Source organism: Oncorhynchus mykiss, chromosome 29, assembly GCF_057628025.1.
Source record: "Oncorhynchus mykiss isolate SJ-2025 chromosome 29, ASM5762802v1, whole genome shotgun sequence".
Classification (NCBI taxonomy): domain Eukaryota; kingdom Metazoa; phylum Chordata; class Actinopteri; order Salmoniformes; family Salmonidae; genus Oncorhynchus; species Oncorhynchus mykiss.
This window is the reverse complement of record NC_143050.1, coordinates 22,642,784-22,667,123: the sequence shown is the minus strand read 5'-3', so window position 1 is coordinate 22,667,123 and position 24,340 is coordinate 22,642,784. Positions and strand designations below refer to the sequence as shown.

General features: G+C 43.8%; 1 protein-coding gene across 6 annotated transcripts; it reads right to left on the bottom strand.

Annotated features, from left to right (window-relative positions):
* Positions 1 to 148: 148 nt before the first annotated feature.
* LOC110509871 (dihydropyrimidinase-related protein 2) lies at positions 149 to 23,925 on the bottom strand. Of its 6 annotated transcripts, none has more exons than XM_036967285.2 (15): positions 22,471 to 23,925; positions 21,679 to 22,088; positions 11,337 to 11,425; positions 10,885 to 11,069; positions 9,936 to 10,100; positions 9,415 to 9,476; positions 8,542 to 8,622; positions 8,369 to 8,437; positions 8,131 to 8,251; positions 7,812 to 7,968; positions 7,307 to 7,448; positions 6,941 to 7,111; positions 5,691 to 5,870; positions 5,287 to 5,461; positions 149 to 4,870 (listed from the first exon to the last, which is right to left on the bottom strand). In XM_036967285.2, the coding sequence occupies exons 2-15, from the start codon at positions 21,934 to 21,936 to the stop codon at positions 4,779 to 4,781; spliced, it is 1,947 nt and encodes a 648-aa protein (XP_036823180.1). In that variant the 5' UTR covers positions 21,937 to 22,088; positions 22,471 to 23,925; the 3' UTR covers positions 149 to 4,778. The 6 variants fall into 6 exon arrangements, with proteins under 6 accessions (XP_036823180.1, XP_036823181.1, XP_090082935.1 ...); XM_036967286.2 differs by having other exon boundaries at positions 21,679 to 22,083; positions 22,471 to 22,967; XM_090226809.1 differs by lacking the exon at positions 9,415 to 9,476 and having other exon boundaries at positions 22,471 to 22,928.
* Positions 23,926 to 24,340: the final 415 nt, after the last annotated feature.

The window sequence follows — 24,340 nt, the reverse complement described above, 5'->3', positions numbered from 1 at the left end:
TATGAAACATGATCAGTGGCCATGTGATGTGACCATTAAACAAACTGGTATTACCACAGGTGAGGAGAGGATGGAGGGAACGCATTCTACCTCCTAAGGTCAAAAGACAACATTCACTATCACACACACAAAATGCCAGAGGCTGAGCTTTGTTTTGTTTTATCCTTTAATTCTTTGAAATCATTGTTTTTACATCACCATCCATGGGATTTGACACTTTCCATAGAGAGCAAGCATCCTCAAAACCCCACAGCCATCAAGACAAACACCATCACACAGTTACTTTCACAATGGGAAGGGGTTAGGTGGAGGGGGGAGGACAGGGGTGCGGGTGGGATTTTAACAGCATTAGCAACCTCAAACCTAAAGCTCTTCTCTCAATCTGCGTTTCGCTTACATCACATTTAGCATAGCATAGAAAAATATCCAAGCTGACAGAGCAAGAAGAAGGATTGTGTGTGTCTATGTGTATGCTTTCATGTGTGTGTGTGTATATGGAGGGGACACGATGGCGAGGCCGGCGTTGGCAGCTGGTTTATAATATCTGAGTCAATGCTTTAGGCATTGTGCTCCACCACAGCTGCAGACAGCGCTGGGTGCATGGTACCACTGGGCACAGACATCTATTCCACGTTGGTTCAGGATCATTTATTGAAATTACATAGAAACAACGTGGATTCAACCAGTGTGTGCCTAGGGGGTAGATATATGTGGCCTTGTAAAGGAGTTCTGGGTAATTGCTATCATGTGAAGCTTGTGGCGCCCTCTCAATGACACAATTCAGGGCCCACAAATCATTTGTCAGAAGAAGCATGTCGATCCCACCCAACTAGCCATAAGCTTATATACAAATGGTGACACACTGAAACTGGGTGAAGTCTGCAGCAACAGTTCATTTTAGAAACGAAGGGTAGAGAAGAAAACAAGTGTGAGGGTGTGTGTATGTGTATGTGTGTGTGTGTGAGAGAGAGATGAGGGAGTTCTATAGTCTGCATGGCTTCCATACAGCTAGTCTGCCACGGGCACTATGTTATTCTAATAGCACCAGGTCTGGACGGGTTGCTATGGGTAACTTACGATCTGACAAGCGTTGCCATGACAAACAAAAAGTGAGGCCTGGAGGGCAACAATGGAAGAGCCGGAGGGCAACAATGGAGGGCAACAATGGAAGAGCCAGAGAGAGAGGAAGAGCGGGGTGGAAACAAGCGAAGACATACTTTTAGTCTCAGGAGGACTCATGTACGCCTGGCCGCCAAAATGTATTTGTGCTTCGGCAGCCCCCTCTTTCCCCCCTCCCCCAAATCAGAGTGAAAAAAGTCCAGTCTATGGGAATAGAGGGATGAATAATTTTAACCCTGCGCCACCCTCTGTTTGAGAGATATGCATTCCAACACTAAGCAAGCAACTAGGAGACTCATGCTGAAAAGATGCCAATACACCGGATAGGGTTTTTCATTGGATCGAGAACAACATCTGGAGAATCAACGATTTTAAATATTGTTAGTGATCATAGTAAAAATAATAATGACAACAATAATCATGATAATAATAATCAAAATCATAATCATGATGACCATAATATCTCAATGAGAATGATAGAAGAAGAGAGGAGGTAAATGTAGACTAAAGAGATGTTTTGCTCAGCCATGTACTCTACACATGTGAGGACGAAGACTTGTCCTAGCCCTAATCTCACATGGGAGATTTGACAGTTTTGTTGGAGTATAAGCACTGGAGTGGCCTGAACGCTGCCACCTGAGTGATTGAACACTAACAAGCAGACAGCTCAACACCACCTTCCCTCTCATCCCTGTCTCATCTCATTCCCTGTAGGCAGTGACACTGAAGTGTCAACATTTAATTTCCCTGCTATGGATTCCATAAACACAGATACTGTTACTACCCTGAAAGAGACTACCTTTTAAGAGCTTCCTACGAGACCTTAACACGGCCATGAAAACCAAAGTTCCAATGTGCTGGAAGGACATACAGACACCACTTGTTCCGTGAGTGCATGCGTGCAAGTGTGTGTGTCTGTGTGTGCATAACAGTGTGTGTGTCTGTGTGTGCATAACAGCGTGAGTGAGTGTTTTGCTCTGTATTAAGTCATGGAGAGGAAAAGGCGAAGACTGCAGAATGGCAACTTTTAGGCCAAGATCTCACCGACATGCGAGTGAAGGAAGAAAAACAGCTGGAGGACTGCTTTGCCTTAATGAAAACCAGACCGTGCAAAACGAGTGAGAGTGAAGGACCATTACTGTCACTCCAGGTCTGGGCCCAAAGGAGTGGTGCACTGAGACCTGTGTGTGTGTGTGTGTGTGTGTGTGTGTGTGTGTGTGTGTGTGTGTGTGTGTGTGTGTGTGTGTGTGTGTGTGTGTGTGTGTGTGTGTGTGTGTGTGTGTGTGTGTGTGTGTGTGTGTGTGTGTGTGTGTGTGTGTGTGTGTGTGTGTGTGTGTGTGCCCAGACCCTCACAACATAACACTGCACACTAGTTAGAAATACAATACTCCATGTCTACTTTCAAGCTCAAATGAATAGTGTTCAGCCTTAGGCCACTAAGTACAGAATGACACTAAATAGCAGAAACAAGTACGGTTAAAAACCCTAAAACATTCAAACATTTTCAACATATTAAGCATAGATTTTTTTTTACAGGAGCACTACCAGTGGAATACCAAAGAACAAAATCTGGCACCTTTGTATCGGTTAACACTGGCTATTTTACATTTTTATCTTACATCCTTCTCTTACCACAATAAGAATAATAACAAATCAAACTATCAGTACAAATTCTATGGGTTCAGGCACATAAAGAGTTACAAGGGAAATGGAGTGGATGAATAGAAAAGACCGTGAGTCTTCTAAATGCACTGGTTGGTACTGGGACATTCTAGAACAGTGGGAGGATGCTATCTTACAAGCATTTCACTGCACCCGCAATAACATCTGCTAAATATGTGTATGTGACCAGTACATGTGATTACCTGCAACACTGTCAATTAAATGGTCTATGGATCTTAAAGATCCCATAACAGTGAGTGGTCACAATACCCTTCGAGCCAGGTATATGGGCAGTGGACACATACTGTACTACAGCGTAGCTGAGTACAAGGAGTGTGGCACCATCTTGCTAAGAGGGTGAATTGAATGAGGCTATGAGAAATTGGGCATTCCCTAGTATTCTCACCAACATCTTTCTTCCTTCCCTTCCACCCGGCTACACTCCTCCCAACATCCTAACTTTGAGTCACATCTCCTCTCATGGAAGTTCCATAATGGCCTCTCCCTGGGAGACAGCGTTCTATTCAACTCCCGCCAACTCCTTCTCCTACTATACTGGACTTTCCCCGCTTCACAAGCAGCTTTCAAATATGGGGCATGTTTTTTTCATTTAATCTAGAATCTAACAAAGCTACGGGTGGGATGACATGAGGTGAGCACCAGTGACAAGTTCCTCTTAGGTTTTCAACACTACAGTGGTTTGACTTATACTAATCTCATGTATCATCGCGTAGCCTGGGGACGAGGACAGCTTACTACCAGCGTGCAGTGATTTTCAAACGATAACAATGGACGGTTTTACAGTCTCATAATCATTTTCCTTATAGCAAGTCAATAAATGGCGTTGATCATAGCCAGTGCTGAACTGATCTGAACAGTGTGGGAGATGAAAATCACACTGGAGGGCGAAGCTGTATAAACAGTAGAGAACAAAGATAAAGCAGACACAGACAGTGAACATATCAATTGAGGAAGTCATATTAGCATCTCCATGTTCACTACACAATTTTAGCACAACTAATCTAATGTGCCCATAGACGGGTTGGCCGACAACGTAACGAAAGTTATGCGCCCGCATCAATGTGGCCGGAAGGCGTGCGTTGTTATGATTCTGAACGGACCAATAGCGAGCAACAATGACAGGAAGCTGCCATGTAGGGAATTGTAGGTGGCTCGTTTCAGCTCGTTGAATCTTGATATTGATACCATGTCTTGTTTCAAGGTGTTTTGACTGATGTCATGTCTATGCTAATATGGCTCAAATTCGCTAGCTAGCTAACCTTACAACTGTAACAATGTATTTGAGAGACAAATGCTCATTGTGCAAATGTATTTATGTTTTCAATAAACATTTGGAGACTAAATAGAGTTTACATGTTGTCAATAGTTTAAGCCAACACTGTCTGTTTTGCCTAATAGTTGCACACACGTCGGTTTTGTTACTAAACAACCAACCCGTCTATTATCTGAAGGTAAAACACAAGTACAACATGCTGCCCTTGTGTCTCCATACTTCATTCACCATACATCCAAAATTAGAAAAGAGGGACGGAATGCACTTCCTCTATGCAAATGCAACAAGCACCGTCTTGACCTTCTGGCCGTGTTAAAACTGCTCAGTCTAGTCTCACTTCAGCCCTCTATTATAACATGAAAATAAAAAACAAAACTGAATGATACATGGCAGGTAGAAAGTACAGTATAAAACACTAAATAATACAGTCCAAAGTGCTCTTATTAGGAGTGTTGTTTTTTCATTTTTTTTCTTCAAATGAGGCAAATCATTTTTATGTATCTCCTCTAGGGTGGGGCATTTGGGGGTTGGGGGGGAAAGAGTCGGGGAAAGATGTAGGGAGCGTGAGAGGGGTTGAGAGATTGAGGAGGGGAGATTTGGTCAGGCACTGTAGCTAGAGGGTTTGCCTCCTGGTGGAATGGCCCCTAGTCCCTGATGCCCCTCCCCTCAAGCCCTCATTTCCCCTGGTGGCCAATAGGAGTTGTTAACCCAGGTTGGTGATGTTGGCCCTGCCACCGGGTGGCGCCACGATGCGCTGGGTGTTACGTCGAGGAAGGTTGTCATCAACTTGAGCACCTACAAATACAGAAGAGGAGGAGGATGTCAATATCACTGGATTTTCATTGTTATGAAAAAGTTTATCATCAAAGCTATAATAGTGCGCAACTATTATATGACACTGCTGGTCATCTATGAACGTTTGAACATCTTGAAGAACGATCTGGCCTTAATGGCGATGTACTCTTATAATCTCCACCCGGCACAGCCAGAAGAGGACTGGCCGCCCCTCAGAGCTTGGTTCCTCTCTAGGTTTCTTTCACCGTGCTTGTACATCTGCATTGCTTGCTGTTTGGGGTTTTAGGCTGGGTTTCTGTATAAGCACTTTGCTGACATCAAAAGGGCTTCACAAAGACGTTTGATTGATTGAGAAATAATGACAGATACTGTATCTCTAATGAATGGATCCATTGATCCACCCAAGTGTTCCTCACCAGATAGGCTGAATCCTGACTGGTGCAGGTTGCGGACAGGCTGGGCACCAGCTGCTGCCTGCTTGGCTGGAGAGGTCTTGGCAGAAGAGGCAGGAGTCATAGTTTTGGGTGTGAGTGACACCTCACAGACAGGCCCGTCATAGAGGCCTCGGGGAACTCCCCTCAGCTCAGCCAGCTGGAAAACAGGGAAGAGGCAGAATAAAGAGTCAAGATCAAACAACCTAAACCTACTGATAGTGGAATGCAACATCCAGCTTGTCAGCAAACAACGTAACATAATACAGGGTATCAACAAAGACTGTAACCCACTCCCCCTAGTTACATCAGTAACACTCAAGCTGGTAATAAAATACAAAAATGCACAACACAGCCCAGAATGACACAGTTCCATAACAGTGCTGTACCCTGCTGCGAGCCCTTATCCTCTTGTAGACGTAGTCGGAGAAGGGCTTCCGGCCCACGAAGCGGCCGCACCCCTCAGTGGTGTGGAGGTTCCCCTCCTCCAGGACCATCTTACCCTGGCTGATCACCACCAGGGGCGCGCCACGCACCTCCACGCCCTCAAATATGTTATACTCCACATTCTGGAAGAGCGATAGGGGGAGAAAGGAGGAGAGGAAATATGGTATATCATTTTTTCAATCTGACCAATATTTCCATATATCAATCAGCCTCTTATGATTTGTGTGAGTTGATTGGTGTTCAGTACTAGTGTGGTACTAGTGTGCCAGTGGAGCAGTTGTTTTATAGTGGGCCAATGTTCAATTCATTAACAGTTCCCTATGTGTTTTTCAATGGTTAGATAAATGGCAATTAAAAACCCTTCTAGAGAGAGTGTCATTGATGTGCTGGTGAGATTTGAGTCTCTCCAAACAACAGACCATTGATTAAGCCAGGCAGCGAGGAGCAGAGTGTTACAAGGCAGTTACAACAGGGTGTGTGCAGTGGAGAGCATTGTGCAGTGTGCAGTGTGCAGTGTGACCAGTGTGACCTCCTAAAAGCTACTGGCTGACTAGGCAATCTGGTGGGCTTCACAGGGCTTAGAAACAGCATGAAGTCACACGGAGGCTGGACATCCCACCTCACACGGACGAACACACCACTCTCTCTGAATGACCAATTTTCCACATTTAAATGAGTCTATTTCCTGACCAAACAGAAAGAAAGAAACCATAGAACATAGAGAGCTAGAGCAATTCGATTTCAAAAACACATATGCATACAGACTGGCACATACAGACACACACACAGGCACACACACACACACACGCGCACACACACACACACACACAAACAGTGTGACTTGCCTGCTAACAATCAGAAATGAGATGTTTCAGTACTCTGGCAGAGTTTGAGGATGACATCACTCCCCTGAGTCAACATAAGGCCCACGCCCTAGTGCTGGGGAACCCAACCAATCATATGTGGTCAGGAGTAAGATGACCATAAAAAGACCAATATGGAGAGTCGTTTCATAGAACTATTACAATTTAACCTATTATGTTCACTTCAATGTTTGAAAATGAACAATTTATTTTTGGGCATTTTCCCAAAGATCAATCTGTGGTAACATGTAATACCATATGGCTGGATTTACAGTAGATTATGCCTTTCTGACTGTACAGTATTTGTGCGTAGTGTGTGACTGGCAGACCGAGTTGTGGCTCTTGGCTGAGATGATCTTGATGACATCTGGGTCCCAGAGTACCAGGTCAGCGTCAGAGCCCACAGCGATGCGGCCCTTACGGGGGTACAGGTTGAAGATCTTAGCAGCGTTGGTGCTGGTGACCGCCACAAACTGGTTCTCATCCATTTTACCTGTCACCTGGATGGGCCAGGTGAAAACAGAGACCAGGCGGTTAACTTTGTGTTGTTAGGACATGTGAGTGTGTAAGGTAAAAATGTGTACAAATACACATACTGTACACTATATCTACATGTCAGTATGTTCCACTCTAAGTACCGTATGTGAGAATATGTGACTGTATTGTATAGTATATAGTATGTATTCATCTCTCACCACACACTTATCCCAGATGAGGGACATTCTCTCCTCAGTGCCGTTGGTACCCTCAGGGATGAGGGTGAAGTCGTCTTTGCCCACGGCACGCTGGGCAGTGCTGAAGGTGCAGTGGGCACTGCCAGTCACCTGCAGGTCCCCACTGGAGAGGAGGGCACAGTGAAAGAGATTAGGATGGGAGAGGAGACATTGAGGGGAGCAAACAGACTGTGACACCTGGGGTCAGATTGGGATGATTGTCCGACTTGATATTGTTACCATGATAACACTTTACATCATGAATATGGGTATTTGTCCTCATAGTCCAATCCAGTTTTGTTTTTATTGAACCTTTATTCAACCAGGCACGTCAACTAAGAACACATTGTTATTTACAATGACGGCCTGGCAAGAGGCAAAAGGCCTCGTCTGAGATGTTTTTAAACAATCAATGTAAGACGAAACGGACAACCCAGACAGAAGACACAGGCTTGGTAGTGTCAATGCATTGAGTTAGTGCTCTCACCAGGAGAGCAGGGAGCTGAGATAGTCGGGCGTGGTCGGGTCTGGGCTGAGGGGCGGGGATGTGATGAAGGCGGCGGCCTTGGCCCAGTTCTTGCTCCAATAGTGTGAGCCGTCTGTGCCCAGGCTGGCAGTGATTGGCTCCCCATACACAACAGTGCCTCCAAGGCCAATCAGAAACATGATGTGATTACAGATTTAAATGATGTTATTGACGCAAACAATATGGTGCCTCTCCCTTCTTTTGGTTCACATGTGTGCATCTTCCCTTCATCTTTCTGTATGTTTGTATCCTAGCAAACATCCTAGAAACAGTGTCTCACCCTTCTTCCTGGCCTGAGCGATGACATCAGCAGCACTCTTGCTCATCACCTTGGTGATGTAGAGGGGACAATTAGTCTGATTGGCTACTGTCACAGAGCGGTTGACAGCCTCGGCCTCCACCTGAAATAGACACCCAGGGTTCAGAGGTCAAGGTGACCTTGCAAGGACACATTTGGGAAACAAAAAGGGAAGATAAAAACAGAAAGAGGTAGGAAGTAAAATGCTGATGCATCCTACCTCTTCAGGACGACTCAAGACGTGTCCCTCAGGTCCAGTGATGCCCTGCTCCAGAATACGACGCTGCTCCTGAACGGAAAAGAACAGGCATATTTTAAAATTGTCCGGTGTTAGGTATAGTAAATAGGGTTTTATAGTCCAGTAAATGGTGTATTGTTAGCCCCAGGTCTTACCTCAGCCACGATGTCTCCGTTCTCAGCATGGACCTGAGCGATGGCTCCCAGATCCCGGATCACACTGAACACCTCATAGACCTACAGAAAATAACCATGTCAGCATCATCAGACAACCACAGATGGATCATAGAACAGACACACAGACAAACTTGGCATCTTGTCATGGTTTTGTAAAGTTAATTGAGCATACTTGTCAATTTCACACACACAGTATGTAAAACTCATACACTCACAGATGCATCAGTGGTAAAACCAGTTACTGATGTATGACTGATGTATGAGTCTAGTATGAGTCATCGTTTCCCAACAGCCAGAAATGAAATAAAGAGCTATCATCGTTTTCCTTGGGAGACGTGCACAAATGAGAGTATAATGCTCTGGCCTGGGCAGCCTCCATGCATTCCTCCGGCAGCTGCAAAGACCAACACAGGCTGTTTTCAAATGAGCCTAGCGTCCAAGATGAATCTGTTTTTACCAGAGACAGAGACATGGACTGGTGCATTGTTTTATCATCCTTTACACCCGCTGGGGACCCACACAGACATTTATTGCATCAGCCTCCCCATCCACCATCAACCCAGCCCACAGCCCTCAGCCAGAGCAGGCCATGGGAAGCAGCTGGATTTAAGCGCTAGAGTATATGATGTCATACAGTGTAATTTATTAAGCATTCAGTTTCATTTTGCCACATACCTTTTAATAGTATGGTTAATGAGGTGCGAAATAAATTGAATTCCTTTCATACTATATTCTTAAAGATTATTATAACCGTTAATGATCTTTGTGATGGTAGCGATCGTTGTGTGTTTCCAGTGAAGCAAACAGGGAGCCAACGTCAAAAAAGCTACCGTATGATAAAGGAAGTCATACCTGAGAGTCAGTAAGCTGGAAAACATCCTTATAAGCCAGATAGACAAGGAAAGAGTTGACACCTGAGGAAAGAGAGGGCGTGTCAGAGGAAGGTACAGGGAGTGAGAAAGAGTTGACACCTGAGGAAAGAGAGGGCGTGTCAGAGGAAGGTACAGGGAGTGGGAAAGAGTTGACACCTGAGGAAAGAGAGGGCGTGTCAGAGGAAGGTACAGGGAGTGGGAAAGAGTTGACACCTGAGGAAAGAGAGGTCGTGTCAGAGGAAGGTACAGGGAGTGAGAAAGAGTTGACACCTAAGAAAAGAGAGGGCGTGTCAGAGGAAGGTACAGGGAGTGAGAAAGAGAAACAAAGATAGACAAAGACACCAATAATGGTTGTAGAAGAAACAGACTGAGACCCAACTAGACTGAACAAACGTACATGTTTAAACCAATCTTTGGGAAATGTAACAACCATACACAAAGAGAAAACACAACTAATCTTAACCTACTATAGGATGTCATATGTACTGGGTGTGGCAATACCGTGGTCCTTGACGAGGGCCTCCATCTCCTCCTGAACTCCCTTGTGCCACTCAGTGATGTCCACATGCAGGGAGTAGTCACAACAGGACTTGCTGTCCGCCCACTCACGCCACTGCTCAAAGGCTGACAGCAGGCTGGCCCCAGGTTCCGGAACCACGTGGTCAACTAGTGGACACAGACACATACAATTAGTTAGCGAATTGGTCCTAAAATATTCCTTTGTAATGTTAGGGGTGCTTTCGACTATAATTTATTTTACCTTTATTTAACTAGGCAAGTCAGTTAAGAACAAATTCTTATTTTCAATGACGACCTAGTGGGTTAACTGCCTGTTCAGGGGCAGAACGACAGATTTGAACTTGCAACCTTCCGGTTACTAGTCCAACGCTCTAGCCAGTAGGCTACCCTGCCGCCCCAAGCCCTGCCAAGTAGCTCAGATTAAACGGCTATATCTGGGTCTTGCATCATTTTTTTGTTCTCCATCAGGATGTACTGTACAGCAACTGTAGGGCTGTGAGACGTGTGAACTATTTACATAGCTGGTTCTGTGGACTTTGCAGTGTTGTCAGCAGGAGTAAGCATTCTGCATGATAGGACAAAGCTATCTAACTCTCCAGGAGTCTGTGTGACTGCTGAGGAGGGAAGGGGACCTGAACAGATGGCATAGTGCTGAGGCATCTAAACTCTAGGAATGCTTCAGCCCAGGCCACGCTATTACTGAGCAATTATGAGGAGAGTGGATAAACGACTTGCAAATGGTTTTGAATGTCTCCTTCATCTACTTTTCACCGCACTCAGCAGCACCTGGCACGCAAGCCTAACACTCTGTAACGGATGGGTCTTTATGGGTTCAGGACTTGGCGCTGCCATAGATCGAGCTGGCACTGCACCCTCCCAATGCCTCTCAAGAGAGGGAAGAGAGAGAGGGTGTAGGTGGTAGTGTACATACTGATCATGGTGGTGCCCCCTGCCAGGGCGGCGCGGGTGCCCTGGTAGAAGTCGTCCACTGAGGTCATGCCCCGGTCGGGCATCTGGAAGCGTGTGTGCACATCGATACCCCCTGGCATAACCATGCGCCCGTGGGCATCGATGATCTTCACCCCACCGGGCACTATCAAGTTCTCGCCAATTTGTCTGAAATCAGAGGAATAGAGATAGAGAGAGAGAGAGAGAGAGAGAGAGAGAGAGAGAGAGAGAGAGAGAGAGAGAGAAGGAACAGAAATAGAGATATAGATAGTTGTAATAGAGTTATCATTATGACTGCACTTACTCTGTAAACTACTCTGTAAAACCGAACAACGACCATTGTTAGGTGTAATGAATAATAAAGATGGTTCAGAGATAGTTAACCTCTCGGAGGCAGAGCCAGTGAACCTCAGGAGGTGTTGTTGTAAAACTCACTTGATCTGGCCATCCTCCATGTAGATGTCAGCACAGAAGGACTGGTCATCGTTCACGATCTTCGCCCCTTTGATCAGGAGACGATCGCTCTAGAAGATAATACAAATAATATAACTATTAGTTAGTAAACACATCCCTTTCTTCTTCATTCTCACAGAATTAACACAGTGAAGTAAGTGTTCTTTCAGGAAAAGGCTTTAATGCCAGACACCAGAATGCAACACACACAGAATGGCCTGAGACTTCCTGTGACCATTTAAAATGAGCTTATGAGGGTGAGTATTGTATTTGGCACCACCGCAGTACAAGCCACTTTCTTTACAGGAAGCATCGGCTAGCACTGTGCTATTAACATATTACATCAAAATATAGGATCTTCATTTGTTTATCCTGTTGCAGGAGAACGTAGCGCATTTGAGGTTTAAAAAAAGCTTCTGAAGTTTGTAATTTCCACATTGAAATTTCAGACATGATTTTCCCTTACGAAATATGTATCACGACCCTATAAAAATGTCCATCAATTAGAATCTACATAATAATTCACATTTACTGTAACTGCAGGATAATGTTTTTCAAATGTAAGATCCTACATCTGTCACCCACACCATGGCCAAAAGATGCAGATGTGACTACCTCTCTGACATATTGGGCAGTGTAACAACATGTGTCACTGTCACAGCATTATCTGACGTTCTGCCTTGTTTTGCTCTGTCGCGTCACACTTATATTAGGCTTTGTCCAAGTGAGTTCTGTGTTGATAAGGAACCACGTGTCCTCCCACAATGATCTAGGCTTTTGTTATAAGAGAGAGAGACAGAGAGAGAGAGAGAGCAGAGAGCAGAGCTGTAAGAATTTATATTTTAGTTCAATGCACAGATATGAATCAGCACCAGATCTTGGGCGAAGCTCGTTCAACCATTACAGTGTGTGTGTGAAACAGAGTAAGGGACAGAAAGTATGTGTTTGGGAGAGAGAGATAGGAGAGAGGAAGCAGGAGTTAAATAGGAACAAAAGACAGATACACAGCAGGTTGTGGATCGGAGCTCAGCAGCAGCTTTTACAGAGTCTTAAAGAGAGACTGTGTGAGCAATGCTTCATGCACATCCTAATACAGCAAGGGACAAAGTGAATGCAGAACTACAGTGTACTTATTACAGACAGCTGGATACAACATGTCGTGACCAGGAACAAAATCCAGAATATACATCTTCTAATGGATAATTTACCAGCTAGGCTGATACGAACATGGTTCCAAATTAGGGTGAGGAGTGCACTGATGATACATTGGTAAGCAGCAAAGCCCGCCTGAAGACACGCCCCTCCGGCATCCTCACCCTGACTGGCTGACAGAATAATGGGCATAATAAGGGAGCAATCAGGATGCAGACCTGGTAATCAATCATCCACGCCTCTGTCTCCAGGCCACTTGTCTCTGTGTGAGACTTAGAGGGGGGGACCTGACCCCCTGGCACCCCCACTGTGTTGCCCCAGTGGTGATGGGCTCTTCTCCAAAAGGGGAGTGGCACCATTCTGGTCACGAGCCCTTTAGCATCCTCCACAAACAAAGGCTGCTCTGTTTGAGTTTCAGCAGCTAGTGTGTTTCCCTGCTAGAAACGCTGGCCCCAATCAGAACTGCTTTCCAAAGGGAAACAATACATCGCCCCAAAATGCATTTGGGCTAAAGAATAGAAAAACCCTCTCTGTGACATTGACATCCTTTGGTATATTTTCCCCAATAAAGGTGGTTACTTGTTCCCTGCCAGCTAAAAAACATTTTATAAAACACAGACACATACACAGAAACACACTCTCTTTCAAACAAACCCCCAATTAATGTCTTGTTAGAGATGACTATGTCAGGTCTTGGCACATGCATATCAGCAGTTGTCATTTTTGATGACTCATGTGACAGGAGTGATGAACCCAGTCTATTCTCACATCTATGTGGAGCAGAATGCTGTGCTACAGGGCCTGGCAAGACTCCATCCTGTTTTGGCAACTATTCACTGAACAACTGAGTCATGTGTTTGACTATCATTACATCATCTTCTGTCGTGCCATTAGATGTGTAAACTGGAAGTCTTTACTGAAATCCATTCATACACACTCTTACAAATATGTGTAAGACGGCCATCATGATATAACAACAATACATTCAGTTTTAGATACTCATACTTTACCAAAAACGGCAAGGAAAGTTACAGGAAAAATGTGGTCCCAAGATAACAACAGTCAAGTGCTTTCAAATTCAATCTGCTGTGGAGTATTTCCGTATATAAATGTGTATGCCTATTCCATGTTTCTTCTTATTTCATCCTACTTAGCGGTTTCTTGTGTTTAACCCCTGTAGGTTTAAGCCCTTAGATCGCAATATCTACTGAGCTAACATATGGAATTGTTTTAAGATGGTCATAAAATGTATTATTTATTCTGATTCTGAATTGTAGGATCTCTGTAGGTATAAAAAAAAATGTATACAGTACCAGTCAAAAGTTTGGAAACACCTACTCATTCAAGGGTTTTTCTTTATTTTTACTATTTTTGACATTTTCGACTAATAGTGAAGACATCAAAACAATGAAATAATATGAACGGAATCATGAAGTAACCAAAAAAGTGTAACAAAATCAAAATATAGTTTCTATTTTAGATTCTTCAAAGTAGCCACCATTTGCCTTGATGACAGATTTGCACATGCTTGATATTCTCTCAACCAGTTTCACCTGGAATGCTTTTCCAACAGTCTTGAAGGTGTTCCCACATATGCTGAGCACTTGTCAGCTGCTTTTCCTTCACTTTGCGGTCCAACTCATCCCAAACCTTCTCAATTGGGTTGAGGTCGGGTGATTATGGAGGCCAGGTCATCTGATGCAGCACCCCATCACTCTCCTTCTTGGTCAAATATCCCTTACACAGCCTGGAGGTGTGTTGGGTCATTGTCCTTTTTAAAAACAAATGATAGTCCCACTAAGCGCAAAACAGATGGGATGGCGTATTGCTTCAGAATGCTCTGGTAGCAATGCTGTTTAAGTGTGCCTTTAAATTCTAAATAAATCACTGACAGTGTCACCCGCAAAGCACCCCCACACCATCATACCTCCTCCTTCATGCTTCACGGTGGGAACTACGCATGCAGAGATCTTCCGTTCACCTACTCTGCGTCTCACAAAGACATGGCGGTTGGAATCAAAAATCTATACTCATCAGACAAAAGGACAGATTTCCACCGGTCTAATGTCCATTGTTCATGTTTCTTGGCCCAAGCAAGTCTCTTCTTTTTATTGGTGTCCTTCAGTTGAAGTTTTTTGAAGAAATTCAACCATGAAGGCAATTCAGGCAGTATCCTCTGAACAGTTGATGAAGAGACGTGATCTGTTACTTGAACTCTGTGAAGCATTTATTTGGGCTGCAATCTGAGGTGAAGTTAACTCTAATGAACTTATCCTCTGCAGCAGAGGTAAGTCTGGGTCTTCCTTTTCTGTGGAGGTCCTCATGAGAGCCAGTTTCATCATAGCGCTTCAAGGTTTTTGTGACTGCACTTGGAAGAAAATTTCAAACATCTTGACATTTTCTGGATTTACTTACCTTCATGTCTTAAAGTAATGATGGACTGTCGTTTCTCTTTGCTTACTTGAGCTGTTCTTGCCATAATATGCACTTGGTATTTTACCAAATAGGAGTATCTTCTGTATACCACCTTGTCACAACACAACTGATTGATTCACACATATTAAGGAAAGAAATTCCACAAATGAACTTTTAACAAGGCACACCTGTTAATTGAAATGCATTCCAGGTGAAAACCTCATGAAGCTGGTTGGGAGAATGCCAAGAGTGTGCAAAGCTGTCATCAAGGCAAAGGGTGGCTACTTTGAAGAATCTCAAATATAAAATATATTTTGATTTGTTTAACACTGTTGGTTACTACATGATTCCATATGTGTTATTTCATAGTTTTGATGTCTTCACTACTACCCTACTATATAGAAAATAGTAAAAATAAAGAAAAACCCTGGAATGAGTAGCTGTGTCAAAATGTTTCACTGGTACTGTATATTTGAAGATGCATTTGCAGGTCAGAGAAAGTCCCCATTTGCTTGGCCTGTGACGACCATCAGCATCATGCTGTGGGAGAGCATCTCGTTTTGATTTTACTGGACCTGAGCCAACCATGACAGTGACCTTCCCTGGATAAGAACAAGTTCCAGCCACACACAAAGAGGATGTGGACAGGGTTTCAACAACAAAAAATTATCAATTCAACTTAGACAAATAATATGCCTATGGTTGTTGGTCAATGTTCATTAATCATCTCTGACCAACTAACACAGCCCATACATCTTTGTTAATAAAAATACCCAAATAATAACTGATTCAATTAAGATTTAAGTGAAGAATAAAGTTTTCAAAATGTCCCTATGGTCAAAATCAGATCTGAACCAATAACAAGCCCAGCAGCAGACAAGAGCCTAGATAGGTTAGACTTACTGTATATCAGAGAGATAGACTGAGTGAGGTAGCATTGATCAGTCCTCTTTCCACAGTGTGTGGAAGATCATTCCAGTGTATCATGTGATAGAGGGCTTAGATTAAAACTATACTGATGCCTAAATAAAGCTGTATCAGCAAATTTGAACATTTAAACCATTAGGCAAAGATGTTCATCTACTGGGCCTGAGCAGCCTTCCTAGATCGAAGACTAATGCTGTCAAATGAGGTAACCAGGCAACAGCATGTGTTGTTCTCTCCCAGCGGAAAACTCCCAGGAAACATGTGCTACAGCTGGGGTAGAGAAGCATCAAGCATGCCGACTCATCGAAATCACAGCCACTGATCCAATAGTTTGTTTCCAGTGGAGGGGAAACCTGGACACCGCCCTCAGACCCCGTCAGCTCTATGTCTCTTGGACCTGGAACTGCTGATGGGTGGCTGTCTGGTTTAAGACACGTAGACTATGACTGTTACTGTACTCTTAATCTCACCGCACAGACGCTCTGATTTAGAAGTATGGATTTTGTGGAGCCAACAATCTGACTAAAGAAGTACTGTGTAGCGGCCGCCAGATCCTCTTAAAGAAAAAGGAAACATTGCTTGTCAGGAAGCAATCCCAGGTTGCACTGGGGCACCATAAGGCATGAGGAATGCATGCATCCCAGTTGCTTTCCTTCCCCTATCTTCCTGTGCCCAGCTGGTGAAGTGGACATAAATACATGCTACCTCACACTGGAGGGTTTATGAATGGGGATATCCTGGATTATATTTTCCAGCATATATGGCAGGTGGCCGGTGGCCCTTAGAACCAAGAGTGTGCGTTGTGTAATGTGTGAACATGGAATGCCACGGGCCACAGTGCATTGCGGGATTACTGTAGGAAAATGCCAGGCTGGACTGTCTTTAGTAAGAGAGACTGATATAACAGGAAGAGACAGGGTCTTCTGGGTAAAAAGGCATCCAATGCGGCCTGCACTGACTCCTGAACTCTTGACCCCAGAGCCTGGGAACCACAGGAAGACCTCTCTCAGTAAAAGTATTCATGACATGTCAATCCTGCAATAAAGTCCATCATCTTTATACAGGAGCCCTTTCAGTTCTACTCTTGAATAAAAATACATCTAAAAATATTTTATGTTTCCTTCTTTTTCAACTGTAACTTTGAGTGTGTCTGACTGTAAATTAAAATAATCTTATTCATGGAGGAATTGAATGAGTCATCTTTTGAAGGCAGTCCCAGGTGGTGATTTTAGGATGAGATTCATATTTTATGAGGCCCTGAAGTGTGCTGCTCCCCAGTCTGCCTCTCTCTGCAGTCTGCAGCTGACCACTCCAGCTGATGACGACAGCCTGCCTGCTGTCCTTTGTTAGGCCTTTGACTTTCCAATCTCTGTGTGTGTGTGTGTGTGTGTGTGTGTGTGTGTGTGTGTATTTGTGTGTGTGTGTGTGTGTGTGTGTGTGTAAAAACAACGACACAATTGGATTAACTTGCAATACAGAAAGTAGCATCCATCCTTTGTGTGTTTGGTTTTACAGTGAATTGTTTAGTATGTTAGATTTACCCTACTTTGTTCTTACTCTGTCTCTTTCCCTGGTCCAGAGTATACATTCTATATCCGTTTATAGTTATCTTGATCACTGTTAGGGCTACTATGACTCCTCTGATTTAACACTTTAACAGTTAGGCTCATCATGGAGTCTACTCCAGAACTGGATGAAGACAGAACCCGGAGCAAGAAGATGAGAATGAATGAAAGAGCTTCTCTTTGACTGTGCACACAGCTGATATACAAACGCAAACACATTCATACACATGGTCATCAATCTACCTTGAAACAGTTGATATGACAGTCAATTAGACCCAGTGACACGCACTGGCCACTGGTCCTGGGACCGATGGCTATGTTATGGGTAAATTAATGAAATAAACAAGGACAGGGACGACCTGGATAGGCAGCAGATGTTTGGATTATAAGGGGATTGTGTGGTTCCATAAGTGTGTGTGACTGAGGCTGTCTTTAAGACAGACAGACAACACACAGTGTGCTCATTGCTCCCTGCCACAGGGGTGTGGCACAGTAGCACACACTGCGGCTGTGTGTGTGTGTGTGTGTGTGTGTGTGTGTGTGTGTGTGTGTGTGTGTGTGTGTGTGTTAACTATACTTGTAGGGACCAAAAGTCCCCACAAGAATATTAACCAAACAACAATTTGACCAACTCGGGACATGTTGCTAGTCCCCACAATATCAAATGCTATTTCTAGGGGGTTTGGGGTGAAAGTTAGAGTGAATTATAATTCAATTTAGGGTTAGGGTTAGTTTTATGGTTAGGGTTGGGAGCTAGGGTTAGAGTTAAGGTTAGGTTTTCGGGAAAAGGTTAGGGTAAGAGTACGGGTTAGGATTTTGAATGGGACTGAATTGTGTCCCCCCACAAGGTTAGTTATACAAGACTGTGTGTGTGCATGTGTGAATAGATCATTAGTGAGTTAGGCCTGGCCTGTTCCCTTCACTGAGTAATGCAGTATCCACATAAGCAGGGTGAGGGATATGGCAGGAGTTTAGGGCAAACCTGCTCCAGTTGTGTCAGACTCAGCCAGCCTGACAGCTTGCTGGAGTAACCCACCAGGATGCCAGCCAAAGCCCCTTTCAAAGTGCTTTCTTTGTCCACACCAAAGCTCATGCACACACAATGAGGAGAGGCGCTCTCCCCCCAAAAGCTTAGACTGTTAAAGATCTTTCTTTAGGTCATATTTTCGATGAAAGGGTAGGTTTTATGACATGTGGGCCTACACGTCTTTTATAAGGGTGTATTCAGGTATGGGATCATTGCATTGGGGTGGGGAACCATGAGGGTCAGTAGTTTATTGTGACCACGAGGAGTTCATAGACCAGTACAGTTTTAGAGACGAAAACCTATTAATGATCCAGTTCAGCGAAATCAATATGGAAAGACAGTAGTCTATAGTTTTTGCCCCTTTCCCTTCATTACTGTGGAAGGTAAGAGACGAGGAAGGAAATTGGAGCTACTGCCGCCCCTCTCCCATTCTTCTTCTCTTTTTATTATCCTATAGGCCTACCGCTATTCTCTCTTCGCCATGATTTCTCCCGGCTCTCGGGAATAACCTGGGGGAAAAGACAGGGCTGCCTCACCCAAACCACACAAAATCCGTCAACAATAACGGCCTGCATTCCCTAACCCCGCCTTTAAATAAAACATTTAACCGAATTATCCGAGTTTGCATTGTGCAGAAAAGCGAACCCGACATTGCAGCGGATGGGCGGTTGCGAGAAAACTATTGCATTTGCTCCACTCGTTTGCTTGCGGTGATAACCGGCCAGACACCGTTCCCTAACAAAGAACATCGGCGTGGAAATGTAATAACGCGCGACCGCGAAACCTCAGCAGTGCGCTGACTGCCGTTTATGCGTGAAAATGATTCACGGACAACATGGATTTCAAGGATAGTTTTACAATAGCCATGTGATATAGCTTATTCAAACGTGGACAGTCAACCACAGGCTTACATGTTGTCAAATAAAGACAATTGAAATAATTCCTTGAAATAGATGCTCTGAAAGATTACGTGTGTTGACCCGATTTTATTTATAGGCACCTTATTAAAGGCCTATAACCAAGAGCTCGTGCAGAAATGATTTCACAGATGATGCAAACAGGTCCTTCACCTCTGAGCTGTAGGTCTACCCGAGAGAGCATTGAACTACGGACCACATGCCTAATTTCACCAATTTCACTGGTGAGTGGCGAATGTTGTAGGTTAATTGGTTACATGCACAATGTTCATTTCGTTCAATGGAATGAATACATGTTTTCCTAACTCACTGTAATGCGGGGAATGTTCTTCCTGCCCTGATAGCCTTGCCCAGACATCTTCGCTGTTCTGTTCTTGCTGCACTTAGTGGACCGCTATCAATTGAATGGATGTTCAGAATACTGAGGCGCGACGGGTGGATAAGGCCGGTGTGGAATCGGCAGAAAAAAATAGCAGCAAAGAGTGGGTACAATTCCAAAAGGAGTCGTGCGTCCTAAAGGGGGAGGCCACCGCTCGCAGAATCTAGGAAAAGAATCGCAGCTCCAGATCACGTCTTCTCTCCTGTTCTCCGCGGATGCACCAAACCTTGCCAGACCGACTCAGACACAGAGGGAGGGAGGGAGGGACATATACTCTGGACGAAGCCCAACGTGCATGCGCAGAACCCCGCCCTGATCCATTGAAAAGTCAGGCACTATGCCATTTCCAGTACAGTAGTAGGCTCCAGCTAGCTACACCACTACTGCCTGCCCTGGATATAAATTCATGTAATCGTTGAAGAATCTGGCGTAAGAACGTCATCATAACCACACAAAAAGCATAGATCAACAATACAAAGAGATATACTGGGGCGGCAGGTATCCTAGTGGTTAGCGCGTTGGGCCAGTAACCCGAAAGGATGCTACATCGAATCCCCGAGCTGACAAAGTAAAAATATGTTGTTCTGCCCCTAAACAAGGCAGGTAACCAACCCACTGTTCCTATGCCATCGATTTGCCTGGTTAAATATTTAAAAAATACTTCTAAAGTATATAAAACATTATATAAATGTATGGAAAAGTATCAGATTGTGAGAAATTAGTACATTAGACTACTCAAGAAATGGAATATAAATCAGAGGATATTTGCAGAGTATTATAGTAGTAGATGATCTGTCAGAGGTGTGTGCTTAGCTTAGCTTTTTTTTCCACCGACCTATAGCCTACACCCATTGCAGAGGGACCCTATGGAACATCAATCTCGGCCAGCTCACAGCAGGAACTACTCCCTCTGATGGCTACTCCACCCAGCATAGCACAGGAAGTAATGGCCAATCACAGAGCCTGATGGGGAATGTAGGCAAACTTCACCTGATAATGTCCCGTCTGTTGAAAGGTGATTTGAATGATCACTGTGTGCTATCCTTGCTCTGGATTTGCTTTCCCTATAGTCAATGATCCATACCTCAATAACATGAAATAGCCTATAAAACCTTATCCTCTAGGCCTGGTAGGTAATGGCTAAATAACCAAGTCATTTTATGCAACTGGTAGTTTATGTTGCAACCCAGTATCCTACAAAATACCCGGAGAGGGTGCCGATTCTGAAGGTACCAGATTACGTGTGAACCAGGCGAAATGCGGAAGCTATACCATCTGCAGGGACCAGATCTCGTTTGGAACTGGCGAAATGTATCAACTATACCAGTTGACCATGCGCGGTGCTGTTTCACCCATTTCAACCATTTTGTAGACAGGCCCATTGTTCTGTTTTTAAATTATTAGGTAAAAATAATTCCCTGATCGATTGTAATTGATGATGGTAATAATATAAATAATATAATATTTTGGTCGTTTTTACTCTGCTATTGTCTGAATATTTTTATTAGGCTAGAATTTATTTTAAAATGAGCAGTAAACATGTTGGGAGATGTATTTTTGTAAGTGTATATTTTGTATCTGCAATTTGGTGTAATATAAATGTTTTATTAACCAGGTTTGTGTCAATTTTTCCTCATTTAGAATAATGGTTGTCATGTTTCGTACGCAGTAATTCAAGAGGTCGGCATAATTAATTGCCCTGGCATTGATTGATTGAGTAAAGGCAATAGCTAAATGGTTTGGAAAGCGACTTGACATTTTTTTACCGATTGGGAAGTTTCTAGAGATCCCAGTGAACTCCTTTCTGCATGACTGTGTCGATTTATTTCTGCTTTATCTGTGGGAGCCAGACAGACATACATATATAGAAGAAAGAAAGAAATACATTTATTTTATTTCATTTCATCCAGGGTGACAAAGCACAAAAATCTGTAGCTCTTACCCTGTCATCCAGGTTTTGCAGGGCTGCTTTTCCTCTGCTCTCCCGTATCTCGACCCTTGGCTGGGAGATGTCCGTCTGCCTGTCAATGACCTGTCCGTCACTCCTTCTACTGCCCCCCGGCAGTGACTGGAAATCCAACGTCTTGCTGTCGCCAGAACCTTCAACTGGACAGAACATGCCACAGAATTTCTGCCGTGGCATGGGGCTACCCGAGCCCATGTTCTTGAAGAAGGCAGGGACTTCCCCGGTAGTCGACATGATTGCACAGCGGGGTTGATGAGTTCTGATCCTTTGTAGCGCTGCTTGCGAATTGCGAACCCTAAGCTTGGACAGCCACCGCCTTGCCGGTTGATAGCGCAGGTGGTCGTCCCTGAACGGTATCAGCGCTGGATGAAAATACTGTTTCTGTCCTCAGTGCGAAAGGGAAGAATATCATTCATCATAATTTAATAGGAAAGGTGCGACATTATTTTATCTGTAAAATCGAAAATAGCTAAATATTTGCTAATGCAAGTCCAAATATTTCCTGAGCTCATCTCAAGCAATTACACAGAGATGCACCAAATGTTCACTATATCCTATAATTTTCTATACCCATACGATTTTGAGACCAAATGTAATCTCTTGCAGTCACATAATTGCTTTCTCATGTAGATAGAAAATACTGTATAACACACAGCCTAAATGCAAAACATGAATAAATGATCCAGTAACTTGCCCAGCCTAGTAACCTAATTCCCATCCCAAATGCGCAATGAATGAGTGAGGTTGAGATATGCTGAGAAGATTTACCTTTAAGATGCGAGCAAACTCCACAGTGTCTGGTAAATGGTGCTCAGATATAGCTGGAGGATATCAGAGCCGTCTGTCCGGAAGTAATGCCCAAAAATGAACAGTGCACTCACTAGCTAGGACAGACAATGCTTTCTTAATCAAATGTAGCTCATCTGTTGCCCCAATCGATTAAGAGTAGCCTACTACTTAGAGTGGTATGACGTCAATCAAAAGCCTCATACACTGGTCTGGTCTTAATGTGATTTGCACCGGAGAGGTAGTGAGAAAACTACGTCAATAAATGTAACTATTGGGTTAAATTGTGGTCAACTGAAAACTTCGAATCTTCAGAATGGGGTCAAAAGGCAGTCAGAGCACCTCTGACTTTTCCACGTCACACCCCGCTCAACAATGAAGGGCGCTGTCCCTTCAGCACCATCCCATCCACATGTGTGACTGGGCAAGTCTTCTGCACTAGTGGCGCTGAGAGCTCTGGCAGCAGTTGTTCATGTTCTGAATTCTTCCTCGCTTGCTCACACGTGGAAAAAACATGACTCAACTATATTCTGAAAAATAATTGCGTTTGAACTTTTACATATTTTCCTCAGTATCACAAAATCAGACTTTTTTTTTTATATCAGTGTCCACTGATATTTGTTATATACATGAATGCAGATTGTATAGGCCTATGTTTAGTTACATGATGATCATAAGTTCTCATGGGCATTTATGCATACTTGTACATTTGATGACATTAAATTGTATTTTTTCGATTACATAACATGTTATACATGGTTTCTTGTAACAGCATTAAGACAAAAGCTAGATCAGGCAGTATCACACATGATAATAGCGTTCAGCAGAGTCAAAACACAGTTTGCCCATCTTGGAAGGACACAAGGCCATTTTGTTCTCCTGTCAAGACAGACAGAGCCAAGGCCTAGTTTCCATAACAACATAGTACAAACTGGCCTGGCTGCTCTCCAGGGGGGACATCGGGGCCCGTGTCTGGGTGAGCATTAGGGTTGTCTAGGAAAGGGCAGAATGGAAGAGAGGAGTGGATGATTGGATGTCAAAGAGGAGTTTTTATGTCCACATGCAAACGCTAAAAGTATGTCCACACAACCACACCCAACAATCAAGAGTAGTGAGTAGTGAGAGGCCTGTCACTGTGGTGGCCTTTCATACTGTACAACCCTCTGTAATAAAGAGGGAAGAGGGAGGGACTTGGATAATAAGAGAGAAAAGTGGGCAGTTTGACAAAAAACTGAAGGGGCCCCATGTCTGACCTCTGGGTATTCCACCAGCATATGGAGGGTATGGTCCTGGCATTACGAAAACAGATGGTGTTCAAGGAGTCGTAAATCCATATTTTATACACTGTCGCTTCTGTTACACTGCCACAGATAACACATATCTGAACATCCCCCAATGGATAGAGAATGTGTTTCTGTGTCTGGATTAACAGGTAGTGCACAGCAATGATCACTGTTTTCTGTGGTAACAGACACACACACAAATAAACATTATGTTGCTCTCCATTCCTCCTCCTACCCCATCCCATCTCCTCCTCCTACACAATCCCCATATGGAACCTCAGAACACCTGCTTCCAGCCAATCCAGAGGCGGCAAGTTCCCCAGCTCCTCCCATTGCAGCTTGTGGTGTTACCATGGGTTACAGGGTGGTGGCCAGCTCTCTGTGTCGTTTCCTAGTGAAACACAACACTCCATATCTCAACAGGATTTTACTGATATTATCTAAAGAAAAAAGGGAGATGGAGGAGGATGTACATATAATGAACAAAAATATAAATGTATAATGCTACAATTTCAAGATTTTACTGAGTTACAGTTCATATAAGGGAATCAGTCAATTTAAATTAATTA